Source organism: Plecotus auritus, assembly GCF_963455305.1.
Source record: "Plecotus auritus genome assembly, chromosome: X".
Lineage (NCBI taxonomy): Eukaryota > Metazoa > Chordata > Mammalia > Chiroptera > Vespertilionidae > Plecotus > Plecotus auritus.
The window spans coordinates 136,210,251-136,228,119 of record NC_137784.1 but is presented as its reverse complement, the minus strand read 5'-3'; the positions used below and the strand labels follow the sequence as shown (position 1 = coordinate 136,228,119).

Here is a 17,869-nt window from a genome sequence, read left to right as displayed (position 1 = left end):
AGAATGGGGAAATTTGTCCTGTAAAATAGACTTCCAGAGCTCTTCTGGCCCCCTCTGCTCCCATGCACCCTCCCCTTCCAAGTCCTCTAGCAAGGCCTGGATATTTAGGGGGAAACTGATCTGTTGACAAGAGGGACCAAAGGGGGTGCAGGGTCCCCAGGGAGCAGGGATGTTTAATTGCTATGTTGTGTGCAATGTTGTTTTAGGCTAACTCTGGTCCCAAGCCCAGTCTCCTCTTGCTACCCATGTCCAGACATCCCAAGTGTTTCTTGAGCATCTGAGAAGCCAGGAGGGGAGGGACAAGGGCCCTCAGGATGGGCACAGGCTAGTGAAGAGCAGGATGTGAGCAGCACGCCTGGAGCTGAAGAGACGTGAGCTTGACTGTATTCTCTAGAGCTGCCTCCTGGATCCCCAGCCCCCAACTGTTCTTTCTAAGGGTGGAAATCCACTCCAGCTCCACTAGGGCTGATGTGGGTGCCATAATGGCAGGAGCAACCCCCCAGGGAAGTATAGGGAGAGAGCTGAACTCCCCAGAGTAGCTGGATCTGAGAGCCTGGCATCAGAGCGGAATTCAACCCCAGAATTATCTCCTGGGTTCATGCTACTCTCCCAAAGATGAAATTTTTTGGGGGGGCGGGGGGGCTTGGTATCTCATAGTGGATAAGCTCCAAGGCACTGTGGATTTGAATCCATCCCTATATGACCTCTTTTTGTCCTCTTCAAGCCTCAGGGCCCTCAAGCCCTTCCGTGGTAGCCCTTGGTCTTCTGGGCCCTCAGCTCCCGACTTGCCAACCTCCACCCTTACCTCCTCCCAAAGTGGAACAGACTGTAGCCAGATTCCCCAGGTGGGTGATCCCAAGCTTCCCTCCCAGGGCAGAGTCCACTCCGGGATCACAACAAGGACAGTTCTTGTGGCCTGGGGATCCAAGCTGGCACTCCTTTGCCTGGTCTTGCCCAGGTTCTCTGTGGGCGGGGCAGATCTGTATTTATCCACCCCCTTTTCCTTCCCTATTGAAACCCTAGTCCTAAGCCTTGACCCAAGAAGAATGGGGAGGGCACTCTAGGCAGGAGAGACATTAATGAGCCTGGCTGTGGAGTTGTCCTGGAAAGGCAGGCCAGAGTGGCTGAGAGGCTGGGGGTGGGAGGGTACCTGTTCTCTCAGTGATAGTGATGGGGGTGCCTTTTCCAGGGGGTGGGGTGGGGGGGCCACGGGGGTGGGGTAGATAGGGTACATTCAGGAGGGTTTTCCTCCATTTCTTTTTTCTAACTGCCTGGATTCACCATTGGATTTTGTAAATGGAAAACTGAAATGAACAATGCTATATTGGATGTTTTCTCTTTCTGACTGCGTGTGTGTGTGTCTGTCTGTGCGTCTGTGTGTCCTGTCTGCATGACCACATGTGGAGAGGTATGATTGAGTGAGACAGTGTGTTTGTGTGACTTTGTATGGGGAGGCACCCCTACCTGGTACACATGCGTGAGTAAATGCCTGTATGTGGAGACATATATGGCACGCACACACACATACATGTATGCACCTAATTGAGAGGAGACAAACTACAGTATGTGCCTGCAGCAGGAAGTTGAGTGGCCGGAGAGATAGAACTTGAAAAGTACATATGTATATAGCAAGAGGGAGATTCCCATCTCATCAGATCTTCCTCCCTTGGCCCAGGTTCTGAACACGGCAGACAGAATACTTGAGAACCCCATTCTCTTCCCAAAGCCTGGAGCCCCCAGGTATCACTTTCAACCTCCCGAATCAGTCTCTTCTCCAAAACCCAAACAAGGTGTTCCTGAAACTGGACGGCCATGGAGAATGGGGACTGGGAATTAGGGATCCAACTTGGGGAGAGCTGATGGGCTTAGGAAATGCCCCCCACAAAGTAATGGCTTCTGGAGGGCCTGCTCAATCTGGGATGGGAGATCTTCTGAAGGGTCCACTTTATGCAGCTGGGACTTTGGTAAGCTTTGGCTAAATTCAGACGGAAGGATGTCACAGGAGGGAACCCAAGCCTGGAAGTCTACCCAGCCAGACTGTTGCCTGGGCACTCAATTATTATTTATTTACTTATTCTCTCAGGTGCACAGAATTGAGTTGACCATACTCCTCAGTTCTAGGCACAGCTATATCATCATTGATCCATGCGAAGCCCTTTTATTCTTTATTTTGTTTTGTCCCCTTCATCAGCCATCCCTGATCCCATCCCCCCTCCCACATAGGCACCCACTCTCGTGTATTTAACATACGTCCTTCCAATCCACCATTCATGTGTTTATTTACATATATGTGTATCTGTGAAAAAATATATGGTATTGTTATGTGTTTTAATTTACATAAACAGTATTGTACTATAAATCTTGTTCTGTTTCTTTTTTCACTCAACATTCTGTTTTTGAGAGATCCAGCCATGTTGCCGTATGTAGATCTAATTCATTCCAGTGGTCATCTTATGCACATATATCACATTTTCCTTACCCATTCCCCTGGAGATGGGGCTCTAGGTTGCTTCCAGTTCTCTACTATAATAAGGCTGCAATGGGTAGTTCCCTACACTTCTCTTTAAGGACACCTCATTTAGAGGAGAGGAAGCTGAAGCTCAGAGAGTTACAAAGTGGAGGAATAAACCCCTGATTTGAATCCTTACCAGAGCCAGAACCCACCACCATGCCTCATCAGAGACCTGTCCGTCTGGCCAAAAAATTTTTTTTTCCCCAAATACAATTAAATACAGTATACACTGAGGAAAGGGAGAAGGGAGGGGAAAAAGTATTGAGTACATGAAGAGAAAGACCTAGAAAAATCTAGCATACGAATTGAATCACATCATTTTAATGACGCATAGATGTTACCTTTTTTTTTTTTTTTTTTGCGTGATTATTTCTAGAGCCATTTTGCAGAGATGGAAAACGCCACGTCAAAACCTGGCCTCAAATCAAAGTCCCTAGGTCTCTACTGAGGTCCCGGCTCGGGGTTAGAGCAACCTGAGCCCCCAGGGGCCTCATTGGAGTCTGCTGCCTGGCAAAAGCTGGGGGCAGGGACTGGAGACGAGGCAGATTTAAGAAGTGCGTAGTTGCGGCAGGGAAAAGGAGGGGAGGGAAGCGGAGGAGAGGGGGGGGGGATGGATGAACGACAGCGAGGCTCTCCAATTTGATTTGAGCACGTCGTGCTCAGCGCCTGCCTTCATTTTTTTGTTTTGATTTTTTTGATCTTAAGAACCACTGGTAACATTGATTAATAAAATTACATCGGTTTCAGGGGTACGGTTTTATAATACATCTGTATAACGTATTGCGTTCACTACCACAAGCCAAGTCTCCTTCTATCACCATTTATTCCCCCCCCCCCATCCCCTCTGATTCAATAAAAAAAAAAAAAAAAAAGAACCACTGGTACTTTTCCCATTGGACAAAACGTTGAAAGGGTGAGGGAGAGAGGTTTCTTCCCCAAGCTTTTCTCTCAGCCAATTGCCCCTCAGCTTTCTCTCCGGTCGCGCGGGGGCGTCAGCCCAATGATTGGCAGAGTTGAGGGGAGCCAATGGGAAAGTGGTGAGGTGGGGTGTTGGCAAGCAGATTGCGTGAGAGCGGGCAGTGGTCCTGGGAACGCAAGTGCCGCCTCTGCAGCGGACAGCCAATGGCGAGGCAGAACAGGCCCTTGACGTCAGGGAGGGGCGGGACCTGAGCGCTTGGCGCGGAGGGAATAGGACAGGCTCCGTGGGAGGGAGCGCAGAGCGGCGCTGCGAGCGGAGCGGGTGGCGTTGAGGCGCAGCCGCTCCGCTTCAGGTGTGACTGGAAGCAGCGGCCTGACAGAGAGGGAAGGGGTGCGCGCCGGTGCCCTGAGCGCAGTCACCATGGACCGCCCGGATGAGGGGCCTCCTGCCAAGGCCCGTCGCCTCAGCAGCTCCGAGCCCTCTCAGGATGACGCGCCGCCGCCGCCGCCACCTCCGCCGCCACCACCCCTCATGCGACTGCCCCTGCCTCCACCGGAGCAGCGCCCAAGGCTCCGGGAGGAAACGGAGGCAGCACAGGTGCTGGCTGACATGAGGGGGGTGGGATTGGGCCCCACTCTGCCCCCGCCGCCCCCCTATGTCATTCTGGAGGAGGGGGGAGTGCGCGCGTACTTCACCCTGGGCGCCGGGTGTTCCTATTGGGATCCTGATTTTGAGTCTGGGTATGGGGAGGCGCCCCCTCCCTCAGAGAGCCTGGAAACATTCTCTCCTGAGGAGGTGGCTGGGGGAAGCCTGGAGATTGACATTCAGGTTACGGAGCCGGAGCCCGAGCCGGAGCCCGAACCCGAGCCGGAGCCGGAGCCCGAGCCCGAGCCCAGCGGCTTTAGTGGGGAGGCCATCGATACCTGTAGCTTAGGGGGACGGGAGTACCAGGTGGTAGCCGGTCTACAGGGGAAGGAAGAGGCCATTATCATAGTGGAAGATGATGAGGAGGAGGTGAAGGAGAATGTGAGGAAAAAGAGAAGGAGGAGGAGGAGGAAGCAGAGGAAGGTGAAGAAGCAAAGCAAAGAGATAAATCCCGAGAAGATACAGTACGTCCTGCAGGCACTGGAAAGCATTCAGCTAGACCTGGAGGCGGTGAACATTAAGGCGGGCAAGGCCTTCCTCCGTCTCAAGCGCAAGTTCATCCAGATGCGGAGACCCTTCCTGGAGCGCAGAGACCTTATCATCCAGCACATCCCAGGCTTCTGGGTCAAAGCAGTATCCTTGATACCTAAACCCATGGGCTATGGGCCCATGACAGAAAGGGGGGGGGGACGGGAGGGAGGGAGACAGGGTGAAAGTGTGGGGGCGGGCCTCTATTGAAAGAATGACTACGTTTGGTGGAGGAGGGACGGAAGGAGGGGGGCGAGACATCAGCGAAGCTGGATTGGAGATGGGGAGGGGGGCGGGGGCGGGGGCGGGAGGAGGAGCCACACAACATAAAAACTGAATCACAGATGGGAAAGGGTGAAGATGAAGAACATAACATAAATGGATCAGACATATGTAATACTATATGTAATACTTTAAAAAATAATTTAAAAAAGAGAAAGAAATGGACCACAGGCAGTGAAAAGAGGTGGGTAGTAGAGGGGCACATAGCAGAAAAATTGGACCATAGATGGTGAAAGGAGGAGGGAGGGGCACACAGAAAATAAACTGACTCTGAGACAGTAAATGGGCACCATAATGGGGAAATTGCCCAGAATGGGTGCCTAACTCACATATGGCTCTTCAAGCCTGGGTGTCTGCTTAGATGCTATGGAGAGCCTAATCCTGGCTGGAGGAAAGGGGGCTAGACAGGGGCTGGAGCTCCTGAAGGATCAGGAGAAGCAATACCTAGGAATGGATATCAAGGAGTTAAATGAAGGAAAGGGGAGTAAAAAAAATCCCATTCACTACTGGTGATAACCCCATCTCTGGGGGACACACATATAGACATGCAACATGTTAGGAATACATGGATTTAACATACTAACCATTACATAGCTACAGATCCTTGACACTCCCATACAAAGTATTCATGATCACAGACCCTCAGTACCCAGTTTAATTTGGACAGAACCCCTCACATCTAAACACACAACATCATGTGAATAAAGACCCATAACAACCAGATATAGCATTACTAGGACATGGGCCTTCAGCCCCCTGACACACAATGTTTTGTGAACACAAGCCCTCAGCATCCAGAGACACATCACATGGACATAGACGCTCAGCACCCAGACACAACAAGTAAGAACCGTGGCAAGGCCACCTAATACAGAGGTTTTACAAAGCATAAACACGAGTTCTCACCACATAGTATCATGGAAATAAAGTACAGGTCATGTCCCATGACCCACTTGTTCCACACATATCAAATGCACACAAAAGGATTTCTGCTCCAGCTTCTCTTTTGCTTTGCCCTGCCAGACCTGACTTGCCTGGCCTTCCCTCCCTCCTCTCAAAGAGTAGTCACTCCTTAACCTAAACCGCTCCCTCCCGCAGTTCCTCAACCACCCCAAAATTTCAGTCTTGATCAGTCAACGCGATGAAGACATTTTCCGCTACTTGACCAATCTGCAGGTCAGGCCAAAGAAGTTTTTACTAAGACCAGTCAAGGAATCTGGTCCTTGAAGGTGAGGGGGGGGGATGGGGGGGTGGTGATTCCATCATTACCCCCACCCTGAGCAGGTACAGGATCTCAGACATATCTCCATGGGCTACAAAATGAAGCTGTACTTCCAGACAAACCCCTATTTCACAAATATGGTGATTGTCAAGGAGTTCCAGTGCAACCGATCAGGTAAGAGACAGTCCCCAGGGCAAATCCATGGGGCCCGCAACTACCCTTGCCCAGTGCCTTCTCCACAGCCTCCTTCTTCCCCAGGCCGGCTGGTGTCTCACTCCACCCCAATCCGCTGGCACCGGGGCCAGGAACCCCAAGCTCACAAGGAAAGGAACCAGGACACCAACTACAGCTTCTTCAGCTGGTTCTCAAATCACAGCCTCCCAGAGGCCGACAGGATTGCTGAGGTGGGGTCCCTCCTGGGAAGGCCTTGCTGGGTTTGCCTCTAGGTGCCGGGAATAGGTTCTGGGGCTTGTACTCATAGCTCTGTTCTCTCCTTTCTCCCCACTCTTTCAACAGATTATCAAGAATGACCTGTGGGTCAACCCTGTGCGCTACTACATGATGGGAGAAGGCGGCTACAGAGCAAACAGAAAGAAGCAAGAAAAGAAAGAAAGGTGATGGGGGGTTAGAGACTGAGAGGTGATGTTTTAGTGTCACACAGGGTTTATAAAGCCAAAAGGGACCTTTAAGACAATTCAGTCCAATATGTTTTACAAGTGGTGAATGATGCCCAGAAATGGGGTGTGATTGGCCTTAGGTTATACAGTCAGGGGCAGAAATGGGATTCTCCCTACCCTCGCTTCGTCCCTGGGAGCCCTTGTAGCCTACTGCCTCCCCAGTTACTTCCCATCGTTCAGTGTCTTATCTTGTACCTCCCCCCAAACTTATATTCAACCACAGGTTTTCCCACATTAAAAAGAGGGACAGATATGAGTTGGTGATCATGGATGACTTCGATGACTATCAGCTGATGCAAGACATTATTGGCGAGACCTCAGACAGTGATTTTATCACTGACAATGAGACTGTTCACGACATCAAGATCTCTGACTTCATGGAGACCACCGACTGCTTCGAGACCACGGACAACGAGATAACTGACTTCAGTGAGAGTTTCTGTGACAGTGAGAGCGTCTATGACTGTGAAAGCCCAGACCGCCACCTCACCACCGAAAACAATGACAGCGCTGATGAGCACACTTATGGTGGTGAGAACTCCAAAGGTGGCGGCTGTGGCAACAACCTCGACAGCAGCGACAGTGACTACGGAGACAATGAGACCAGCGATGATGAAGATAATGATGGCAACGAAGGTGACAATGAAGGCAGTGATGATGACGGCAATGAAGGTGACAATGAAGGCAGTGATGATGATGACAGAGACATTGATTACTATGCGAATGCCATTGAAGAGCCTGAGAAGGATCAGCTTAACATCAACAACCTGGGCTACTATGAGGATGAGGTAGAGAACATCTTCGAAGAAGAAACATCAATGGAGGAAGAAGATGAGGAGGGCAGTGAGGAAGGTGAGCTGGACCCCCTCTTGTCCTCCCTCCTTTCTCTTTCCTCAGGGAAAAGCTGGCCAGGACCAGGGAATCGAGACATGAGCACAATCTGCTCTTGTGGTGAAAAGAAAAAAGCATCTGTGCAACTTGTAAAACAAAACAAGGCCAGGAACATTTAACTTACAAATGTAACAAAACCAGCAAAATATGTTTCAGTTCTGGCTGATGGGTGGATAGGTTGCAACAGCAAAATACAAAGAGGAGGGAAGGTATAGGAGAGAGTCAGTGGGAAATTAAGGACTGGCAGAGAGAGGGGGGGAGGGAGGGAGGGAGAGAGGAGAGAGGAGAGAGGAGAGGGAGAAATAAAGCAGCAAACACATTACAATTCAGTACACTGTGTACCCAGCCCTAGCCTTCTGGGAACTCCCAGTCTTGTTCGGGGAGCTGGGGGCAAAGTGAACATTATGCTCTGTGAGCCCAGAGGAGGTTGTGCTCTGTGAGCCCCAGAGGAGGGAACAGCTAATTGTACCTCAAGAATGAGGAAGGGGAGAACTAGAAAAGGAACTGACACATTTGAATTGGAGGCTGCATTTGTCTTAAGGGGTGTTATGGGGCATTCTCAGTAAAAGGGATCACATGAACAAGGACCTGGAAGGGTGAAAATGCATATGTCGGGCACAGTTTCCCAGATTGTCTTCTGAGGACCCTTCACCAGTTCTGAAAGCTGCTTCTCACAAAAAGGTTCATTGGTTGCATATGTCGGGGAAAATACTGCATACATGAATATCTTCATGTAGTCACATGTACATTAACACCTTAAAGGCTCTGAGAAGTCCTGCTGTAAGAAACCTATTTAAACTTCGTGGAACCCAGCATTTTTCAAGCTTCTTGACCACAGAAGCCATTTTTTTCTCACCAAAGAATGCCTTTTGAGAAATGAGTATGGGGTTTGAGGGAAAAGATGGTATTTCAGGTGACTCCCAGGTTTGGTTCCGGCCTCGAATGACTGGAGAAATGAGCCATTTCCTGGGAGGGGAAAGGGCATGGTGGTGAGATTGATGGAATGCAGGGAGAACCACAGAGTTGGAAGGGTTGTTGGACATAAGGCAGGCCTCTGGGGGAAGACCAAGCACTCCTCAGAATTTTTACCTCGCAGTCAAAAAGTTCCATTGAGGGCAGGGGACCAAGGAAGGAGGCATTGAAGTGAGTACACTCAATCTCGACATTTGCAGCTTGACTAGGGAAATTGAGGGAGTTGCTGGCCCCATTCCCTCCCATCGGATGACACCTGTTCTTTTGGAGAAGGAGAGGCAGCGCTATCTGCCCAGCCCTAGGGTGGGAGCAGGGGTGGGGGGTTGGGCTGAAGCAGACAGACTGGGCCTGTTTGCATCAGACTATGGAGAAGGAGTGAGGGAGCTGCCTGGGGATGAATAGGTTTATTCAGCTGAGGTCGCAGCTCAGGAAGAGACACACATTGTTACATACAGGAGGAGAAGAAGCTGCTTTCAGATATGTATTCATTTTGATAGGACAGAGGCAAGGAGCCCACTCTACCTTCCTGTTTCCTTCCCCCTCCCCCCCCCCCCTACACTTGGCTGCTTGCTCCAAGCAGAAGTGCTTGGCAAATGGTCCCTGGCCCCCAACCGCCCTAGTTAGGGGCTATGTTCCATTAGAAGTGACATGTACCTGCCCATCTAACCACCCTCCATTTTCCGTTTTTTTCCTCTCCCCTGTGCTGCCAGAAGATGAGGACAGCGAGGAGGAGGAAGGAAGTGAGGAGGAGGAAGAAGAGGAGGAGGAGGAGGAAGGAATCGGAGAAGACTGGGAAGACTCTGACGTGGAGGAGGTGCTTCAGGTCCAGAACGCTTGGGCCAACCCCCGGAAGAGGGGCAAAACCGGATAAACAAATGTCTCACCCTTGCCCTTGTGGCTACTGCCTCTGTGTCCCTCTCCCTCTGCCCCATTTGCCCTCCCCCTCAGCTAGGGCCTTGAGGCTCCACATTGCACTTCTGGGGGGTGACCAAGTTCGTACACGGGTTTGAAGTTTATTTTTATGGTTTAGTAATCGCAGAGTTCTTATTTTGGGGGGAGGGAAAGGGGAACTCCCCCTTCCTTTCGGCCCTCCTCCCTCGCAGGCTTCTGTGTGCTGCTACGTATTTATTGTGATGCCTTGGCCACGGCCCCTCTATCCCCCTCCTCGTGCTGTTTGGAGTGAACACCCCCGATCCCGAAGCGGGGAGGGCTGCTGTGGCCTTGGGATGGCTGCTGCCTCCCAGTTGTCCTAAGTCTCTCTCTTCCCCTCACTTTTCCACCTGCTGTGCCCGCTAGCCCGCATCGGTGTCTATGCAATATGCAAGGCCGCTTCGCCATTGCGGTATTCCTGTCCCCCACCCCCAGAAGCCCTGCTCATTCCCTGTGAACCCTGTTAACCCTAATAAAATTCCCAGCAAATTCAAAGTGCTGCTTTGAGTCTTTTGTTCCGCCCGGTGCCCAGTTCCCAGCAGCAGTCTCCCTTGCTATAGGCCCATCTACGCACTGGCCTGCAAGATGGTAGTTGCGAGTTGTTAGGGTGGGGGGATTTGGCGGGCAGGGGGTCGAGCTCTGCGGGACTGCAGAGCTGTGGCGTCAGGCCAATGCGGACCATTCTGACCAATGGCAAGACGAGGCTGAGGAAGCCCCTCCCTCTCCTGGCTGCTGCAGTGGCCTCAGCCAGGTATCAAACAGCTTCCCACGCCTTCCCCTCGCGCATGCGCACAGAAAAGCTCTGCGCCCTAGAACATCCATTTATTCAGTGATTCATCTTTTAATTTATCTTGCGTCAAACCTTTCTTCGGGCCTAGTGTGAGCTGAGCGGGGGCGGAATGAGCCAGAGGAATCCATTTTTTCTCACTCGCATGTAGTAGAAAAAACATCAGTTGGATAATGCAGGGGTGCTCTCTCGTTTTAGGGAGGGGGTGCAGGGTCCCTGGAACTGGGTCTGGGAGAGAAGGCAAGAAAAGATGGCTCAGGTCGAGGAGTTTGCAAAACAAAGAGAAATTACTATGTAGCTGTGTGATTGGGGGCGGGAGGAGTTGGGAGTTGGGAGTCTGAAAGGCAGGCTTTATCTGGGAGATGTTTTAAATTTTGGATACATTAATTTTATTTCAGGAGTCACCGGAAATAACACCCAGATTCTTTCTGGATCGTAATGACAACTAATGTAACAATCAGGGTCGGTGTTCTGCAACATACCTCCAGAACTTTCCATCCAACGCCCTTATTTTGCTGGAAGGATTCAGATTTGTGTTTTAGAGAATGCCCTCTGCTGGCTGCCAGCAGAATGGATTGGAGGAAGGGAGAGCAGTGAACAAAGCTATAACTCAAGTTGAGAGGTGTAATGGGGTAGATATAGGTTTTTTTAATTTTTTAATTTATTTTAGAAATCTTAGATTTACAGAATTATTGCTAAGGTAATACAGAGAGTTCCCATATACCCTACAGCCAGTTTCTGCTAATGTTAACATCTCACATTGGTATGGTACATCTGTCACAATTAATAAACCAGTATTAATACTGTATTGTTAACTGAAGTCCATACTTTAGTCATATTTAATTAGTTTTTACCTAATTTCCTTTGTCTGTTCCAGGATGCCACCTTACATTTAGTCATGTCCCTGTAGGCTCCTATTGGCTGTGACAGTTTCTCAGACTTTCCTTGTTTTTAATGACCTGGAGTCATTAACATTTGAGGAGTGCTGGTCAGGTATTTTGTATAATTTTCTCAATTAGGATTTGTCTGATGTTTTCTTCATGATTAGAGTAGGTTTGTGGGGTTGGGGAAGGAAGACCACAGAAATAAAGTCCTGTTCTCATTGCATCATATCAAGGGTACGTGCTATCAATATGCCTTTTTACTGTCCATGTTAACCTTGCTGTCATGGCTGAGGTAGTGTATGTCAGGTTTCTCTGCTGTAAAATTACTCCTCCTCTCCACACTGCTTTGGAAGGAAGCCACTAAGTGTAGCTCATGCTTAGGGAGTGGAGGGTTATGCTCCATCGCCTCGAGGGCCAAGTGTCTACATAAACTAATTGGCATTGTCCCACACTAGAAACGTGTCTGTTCTATGAGAGCTTTTAAGATGCTGGAACTGACAGGCTTTATTTTTTCCATTTTAAACAAGAAGTTTATTTAAACAACAAGATGCTGGGCATGAAGGGGAAACTATCTAGGATTCATTTCTTTTAGAGTAATTGACCTCTACTTAAAGACAGATTGCCCTTGCCCACCATCCAGATATCATTGCTGACATGTACACTTAAGGAACTATTTGACATTGAAACGGGGACTCAGAACTGTTGGACATTGAAATTGGGACTCAAACACTTTTTGTTATTATATGTTTATTTCTAGTCTGCAGAGGCAAGATTTTTTAAAGGAAAGAAATGGGGAAAAATAGATACCGAGGCAAAGAAGCATTGAACAGACTGTCAAACTACAGCGGGAAGTCAAGGGAGGTTGAGGGGGGGGCTGTAAGAGATCAACCGAAGGACTTGTACGCATGCATATAAGCATAACCAATGGATACAAGACACTGGGGGGGCAGGTAAAGGCATGTACTGGGGGGTAGGGGAGCCCGGGGGGAGGTCAATGGGGGGGAAAAAAGGAGACATATGTACTACTATTTGTAATACTTCAAACAATTTAAAAAAAAAAAGACAGATTTCCCTACATGTAACAGCTATGTATAAGAAAGTTATAAAAAACTGTCCTTGGGTTTACAGTGATAAATGAAAAACATTAAAATTCTCCAATGGAACGAGGTATGCAAGGACTTTTATGTTGTTTTTGTTGTTGTTAAACAGTGAGAAGTAAAATAACTTACTTGAATAGGAGATAAGAGCTGAATGAGCTTCCACTAAAGAAAGGGGTATTTTCACAGAACCAGTCTTTTTCCCCATCTCATCTCCATTTGATGTCAATCAAAACATACCACTGGCCATTTAGTTTAAAACATGCAAATGCTTGTGCACATACATCAGTTACTTTATGTACAATAAAGGAACAGGGAAGGGGGAAATGAAAGAACAGAGAATACTGTACTATAATAGGATGCAATCTATCTAAATTGCAGTTTTCTAACTGAGAATGTCTTCTTGGTCTGGAGCAGTGATCGGCAAACTCATTAGTCAACAGAGCCAAATATCAACAGTACAACGATTGAAATTTCTTTTGAGAGCCAATTTTTTTAAATTTAAACTTCTTCTAACGCCACTTCTTCAAAATAGACTCACCCAGGCCGTGGTATTTTGTGGAAGAGCCACACTCAAGGAGCCAAAGAGCCGCATGTGGCTCGCGAGCCGCAGTTTGCCGACCACGGGTCTGGAGGAACAGAGTTCTGGAATACAGTAGCAGGTTCTCTTTTTAGCAGACACCTCCTGTCTGCTGCTGGAACACGTCAATTGTATCCTCATCCTCCAATTCCAGCTGTGTCTGTTTCATTGATTGGCTGCCCGTCAAATCGGAATCTGATCTGCCTCATTGACAAACGCTGGCGTTCTCAATAGGCTTTCATTAGTTTACTAAGTGTGTATGTCTCTTAGTCTTAAACCACAGAGCCATCCTACCCCACCACCTTCAAATTAATATGATCATTGTTCTCAGTCTTGACTCCTTCCTTGGGCTTTTTGTCAGTCATGATGAGCACTGGAGTCTTCTCAGCTGCAGCTTCACAAAAGAGGTACCAGGTCCGCACCAAATGAGCACACAAGCAGCACCAGGACTGGCAGAAGCTGACAGGCTTTAGATATGGGAAAAGAAGGATTGAGAGAAGTCAGGGATGACTACTAGGTTGCTATGGAACCTTTGGCAAGGCCCCTTCTTCTCTGGGCCTCTTCTGTGAAATGGTTGGAACACCAGATCTTGAACATACTCCATGATTCTGGTAAATATTTTGGGGAGAGCATGGGGTCTTGGATGCCTCTAGTTCTGACCTGGGACTACACTGTCAGAAGTGGGGAGGCGAAACTCTGACCCAGAAAAGGGAACATCTTGCCCCAGGGCCAGAGATGAGTCAAGACAAAGACTATATTTTAGAGTTGGATATGGCCTTAAAGACCTTCTAGAACAGTCCATTCCTTTTGTGCACAGGGAAGAGACAACTGCGTGCAATATCTGCAGCCAGTCCCAATGAGCAGGTGGTAAAGTGAAGGGGAGGAGAAAGCAGCAGGGGCAAAGGCCTGGAGTGGGCCAGGAAGAGGTCAGCCTGGCAAGAAGTTCCCAGCCAGTCTGAGTGACAGACAGCCTGGGTACCCTTGCCTCAATCTGCTCTGCCTCACATGACTCCCTCACCCTCTTTAGAGGGCCTCCATTTTCCCACCTGCAAGCTTAGGCATCAGCCCAGGAGAAGCAACCTGCCTAAGTTCTCAAGATGAAATCCAGCCCCAAAGTAGACCTCTGAAGCCTGGCCTTCGTCATACTCTTCTCTGATTCCTCTCTGTCTTCCTAATGAAATCAATAGGCCCTCATTTTGGAATTTGAGGCTCTGCTTCACCCACCCTGTCAGAGAGGGCCTCTGGCTTCAGAGCCACTATTAGGAGCCAAGTATGGGATTCTAATGTAGTTAGCCAGGGTGCTCGTGCCCTGGCCTGAGGCATGGGAGGAGAGGATGTTCTTTGCCTAGAGTGACATCTTGTTGTTCCTTGTGCCCTCACTCCTTGGTGTATGGTATGGCTTCAGGTCCTGCCCAATCTCGGCCTCCAAAATGAATGGACTGTTCTAGAAGGTCTTTAAGGTCACATCCAACTCCAAAGTATAGTCTTTGCTGAAGAACAGAGAATACAGGCCCCATTTTCTGGGACCCCAAACAGAAACCAGGAGGAGAAGGAGGAGTTGTGGACCCAATGTACCCCAGGGCCTGTTCCCATGCTAAAGCTAATTGTCTTTGTGTCCTTCACAGCTCACCCCATTCCTCTGCAGCAGAGGGCCCTGCTCCTGGGCGTGAAGTCCCCAGAATCTCCTGGGACCAGACCTTTAAAATGCCACTCACTGCTGTGAACCAAAGATTGGCAAAATTTAACCAAAACTAGATTCAGGAATATCCCTTCTTCTTAGGTCATCAGAAAGGCCAGCACTGGCTCCCTCATTTGGGGGTGTGTAGGATGGTTAGGAAGGAATCCTATTATTCATCCAGTAAACATTTATTGAGCACCTACTGTATGCCTGATACTAAACTGGATGATAGAGATATAACAAGGAGACATGACAGTCTGAGTCTTTGTTCTCCTGGAGCCCAGAGTTTAAAACAAGTTTTTTTGTGGTTTGTTTGTTTGTTGTTTTGTCCTTGACTATAATTTTTTACTTTTATTTAAAACTAGAGGCCTGGTGCACGAAATTTGTGCACGGGGGTGGGGGGATGTCCCTCAGCCCAGCCGGCACCCTCTCCAATCTGGGACCCCTCGAGGGATGTCCGACTGCCCATTTAGGCCCGATCCCATTAGGATTGGGCCTAAATGGGCAGTCGGACATCCCTCTCACAATCCAGGACTGCTGGCTCCCAACTGCTCGCCTGACTGCCTTCCTGATTGCCCCTAACCGCTTCCACCCGCCAGCCTGATCACCCCCTAGCCACTCCCCTACCAGCCTGATTGATGCCTAACTGCTCCCCTGCCAGCCTGTTTGCCCCTAACTGCCCTCCCCTGCAGGCCTGGTCCCCCTCAACTGCTCTCCCCTGCAGGCCTGGGTCCCTCCAAACTGCCCTCCCCTGCAGGCCTGGCCCCCCCAACTGCCCTCCCCTGCAGGCCTGGTCCCCCCCAACTGTTCTCCCCTGCAGGCCTGGTCCCTCCCAACTGCCCTCCCCTGCTGGCCATCTTGTAGTGGCCATCTTGTGTCCACATGGGGGCAGCCATCTTGTGTGTTGGAGTGACAGTCAATTTGCATATTACTCTTTTATTAGATAGGATTTTCTTTTACTTTTTCAATTACATTTGACATACAATAGTATATTAGTTTCAGGTGTATAACCTAGTGATTGGACATTATATAATTAAGCGATCGCTCCAATAAATCTTTTTTTTAAGATTTTAAAATTGATTTTTAGAGAAAGAAGAAGTGAGAGGGATAGAGAGAAACTTCAATGTGACAGGGAAACATTGATCAGCTGCCTCCTTCATGCCCCCTAGCAGGGATCAAATGCACAACTGGGCATGTGCCCTGACCAGAATCAAACCAGCAACCTTTTGGTGCACGGGATGACACCCAATCAACCAACTGAGCCACACCGACCAGGGCAACCCCAATATATCTTGTATCCACCTGACACCATATATAGTTAATTACAATATTGTTGACTACATTTCTTATGCCCCACTCCCATCTTTCAAAAACCCAGTCTTCCACCCCTCCTCCCCCCAGCAACCACCAGTCTCTCTGTGTAAGACAAGTATTCTTAACTCTTTTTATACCATGGATCTGTCTGATGGTCTGGTGAAGCCTACAGAACTTACCTCATAAAATAGAATCTTTGAAATGCATAAAATAAAATACCTTTGGTTACAAAAGAAACTGATTATATTGAAATATAGTTATTAAAACATGGAAAAAGCAAATATGTGCTATAGTAATATATATGCTCCTCGTTAATTCACTAAATCATAAGATCCAATGGAGGGTCTGATGACAATCATGATTTTAAAATAGAGATTACATGATATTTCAAAAGATCTGCGACATTACTTTGAACTGCAACATCTATAAGGTGATATGAAAAGCTCTGTGATTTCTGTTAGTGACAGTCACAAGTAATACTACTGTGGCTAATTACATTCTTTGCTGAAAAAAAAAGCTAAATTTCAACAAGAGGAGAGTGAAAAATAAAGATGTAATTTTTTTTCCCCATACAAATTCATGGACCACTCCAAACCCTGTCCCCAGACTCGATTGGAGGTCTGTGAACCCAAATTAAGAACCTTCCTGTCTCTCCTTCCTTCTTAAACAGCTATCATTTGGAGGCCAGAAGCCTGGGTTTTATTTTGGGTCTTGCTGCTGTGTAACATCATGCCAACCAGTTTGCCTCTGGGCCATAGTTCCCTCAGTCTTAACTATTAATGTTCTGGGCGATTACTTTATATTCTCTCATTTAATCCTCACAATGATAGTGCCAGGTGAGATTTTTACTTATTTATTTTTATTTTTTTAAAAAAATATATTTTATTGATTTTTTTACAGAGAGGAAGGGAGAGGGATAGAGAGTTAGAAACATCGATGAGAGAGAAACATCCATCAGCTGCCTCCTGCACAACCCCCACTGGGGATGTGCCTGCAACCAAGGTACATGCCCTTGCCCGGAATCAAACCTGGGACCCTTGAGTTCGAAGGCTGACGCTCTATCCACTGAGCCAAACTGGTCAGGGCTACTTATTTATTTTTAAATAATTCTTTATTATTGAAAGTATTACATATGTCCCCTTTTTGCCCCCATTGACGACCTCCAGCCAGCTCCCCCCGCCTCAGGCCCTCACCGCTCCATATTCTGTGTCCATGGGCCATGCATATATGCATACAAGGTTCAGGCGAGATTTTTAAAAAATATATTTTATTGATTTTTTTACAGAGAGGAAGGGAGAGGGAGAGAGAGTTAGAAACATCGATGAGAGAGAAACATCAATCAGCTGCCTCCTGCACAACCCCTACTGGGGATGTGCCCGCAACCAAGGTACATGCCCTTGGCTGGGATCGAACCTGGGACCCTTCAGTCCGCAGGCTGATGCTCTATCCACTGAGCCAAACCGGTCAGGGCCAGGTGAGATTTATTTTTTAAATTTAAATTCTTTATTGTTGAAAGTATTACATATGTCTCCTTTTCCCTCCTAGACCTCTCCAGGCCGCTCCTACCCCCAGCCCTCACCCTCCTACTGTCTGTGTCCATTGGTTACACTCATATGCATGCATACAAGTCCTTTGGTTGATCTCTTACTCCCTCTGCCTTTCAGGCGAGATTTTTAAACTGTCTTCCCATTTCACATATAAACTGAGGCTCCTAGTGAGGTTGTCAGTTGACTAATGTCTCATAAAGTAGCAGGGGCTGGTGGGTAACTGGCTGCACCCTCATAACCCCTTCCTCCTCCATGGATGAAATTAGGAGCTACACTCATTTTGGGTGAGAGAAACCCAACTCGGAAATCCCTGCAGTGAGGGTAGAGCTATAGGAAATTCGGGGCAGTGTCGTGTCTCTTAACCCGGCAGTGGTTTATACAAAACGACTTACAGAGTATGATGT

General features: G+C 48.4%; 1 protein-coding gene and 1 pseudogene across 3 annotated transcripts; one reads left to right on the top strand and one right to left on the bottom strand.

Annotated features, from left to right (window-relative positions):
* Window positions 1–3,713: 3,713 nt before the first annotated feature.
* TSPYL2 (TSPY like 2) lies at window positions 3,714–10,073 on the top strand. 2 transcript variants are annotated; one of them, XM_080653330.1, is made up of 7 exons: window positions 3,714–4,709; window positions 5,985–6,062; window positions 6,171–6,282; window positions 6,367–6,512; window positions 6,625–6,722; window positions 7,009–7,637; window positions 9,362–10,073. In XM_080653330.1, the coding sequence occupies exons 1-7, from the start codon at window positions 3,852–3,854 to the stop codon at window positions 9,517–9,519; spliced, it is 2,079 nt and encodes a 692-aa protein (XP_080509456.1). In that variant the 5' UTR covers window positions 3,714–3,851; the 3' UTR covers window positions 9,520–10,073. The 2 variants fall into 2 exon arrangements, with proteins under 2 accessions (XP_080509456.1, XP_080509455.1); XM_080653329.1 differs by having other exon boundaries at window positions 9,359–10,073.
* Window positions 10,074–13,017: 2,944 nt separating this feature from the next.
* On the bottom strand, window positions 13,018–13,291 carry LOC308239973 (small ubiquitin-related modifier 2-like; annotated as a pseudogene). Its single transcript has one exon. The product of its transcript is annotated as a small ubiquitin-related modifier 2-like (transcript).
* Window positions 13,292–17,869: the final 4,578 nt, after the last annotated feature.

Coding starts and splice junctions, on each gene's coding strand:
- TSPYL2 (XM_080653329.1), top strand. CDS start 3,852: ATGGACCGCCCGGATGAGGGGCCTCCTGCCAAGGCCCGTCGCCTCAGC. Junction 4,710..5,984: donor CAGGCTTCTGGGTCAAAGCA/GTATCCTTGATA, acceptor TCCCTCCCGCAG/TTCCTCAACCACCCCAAAAT. Junction 6,283..6,366: donor GTTCCAGTGCAACCGATCAG/GTAAGAGACAGT, acceptor CTTCTTCCCCAG/GCCGGCTGGTGTCTCACTCC.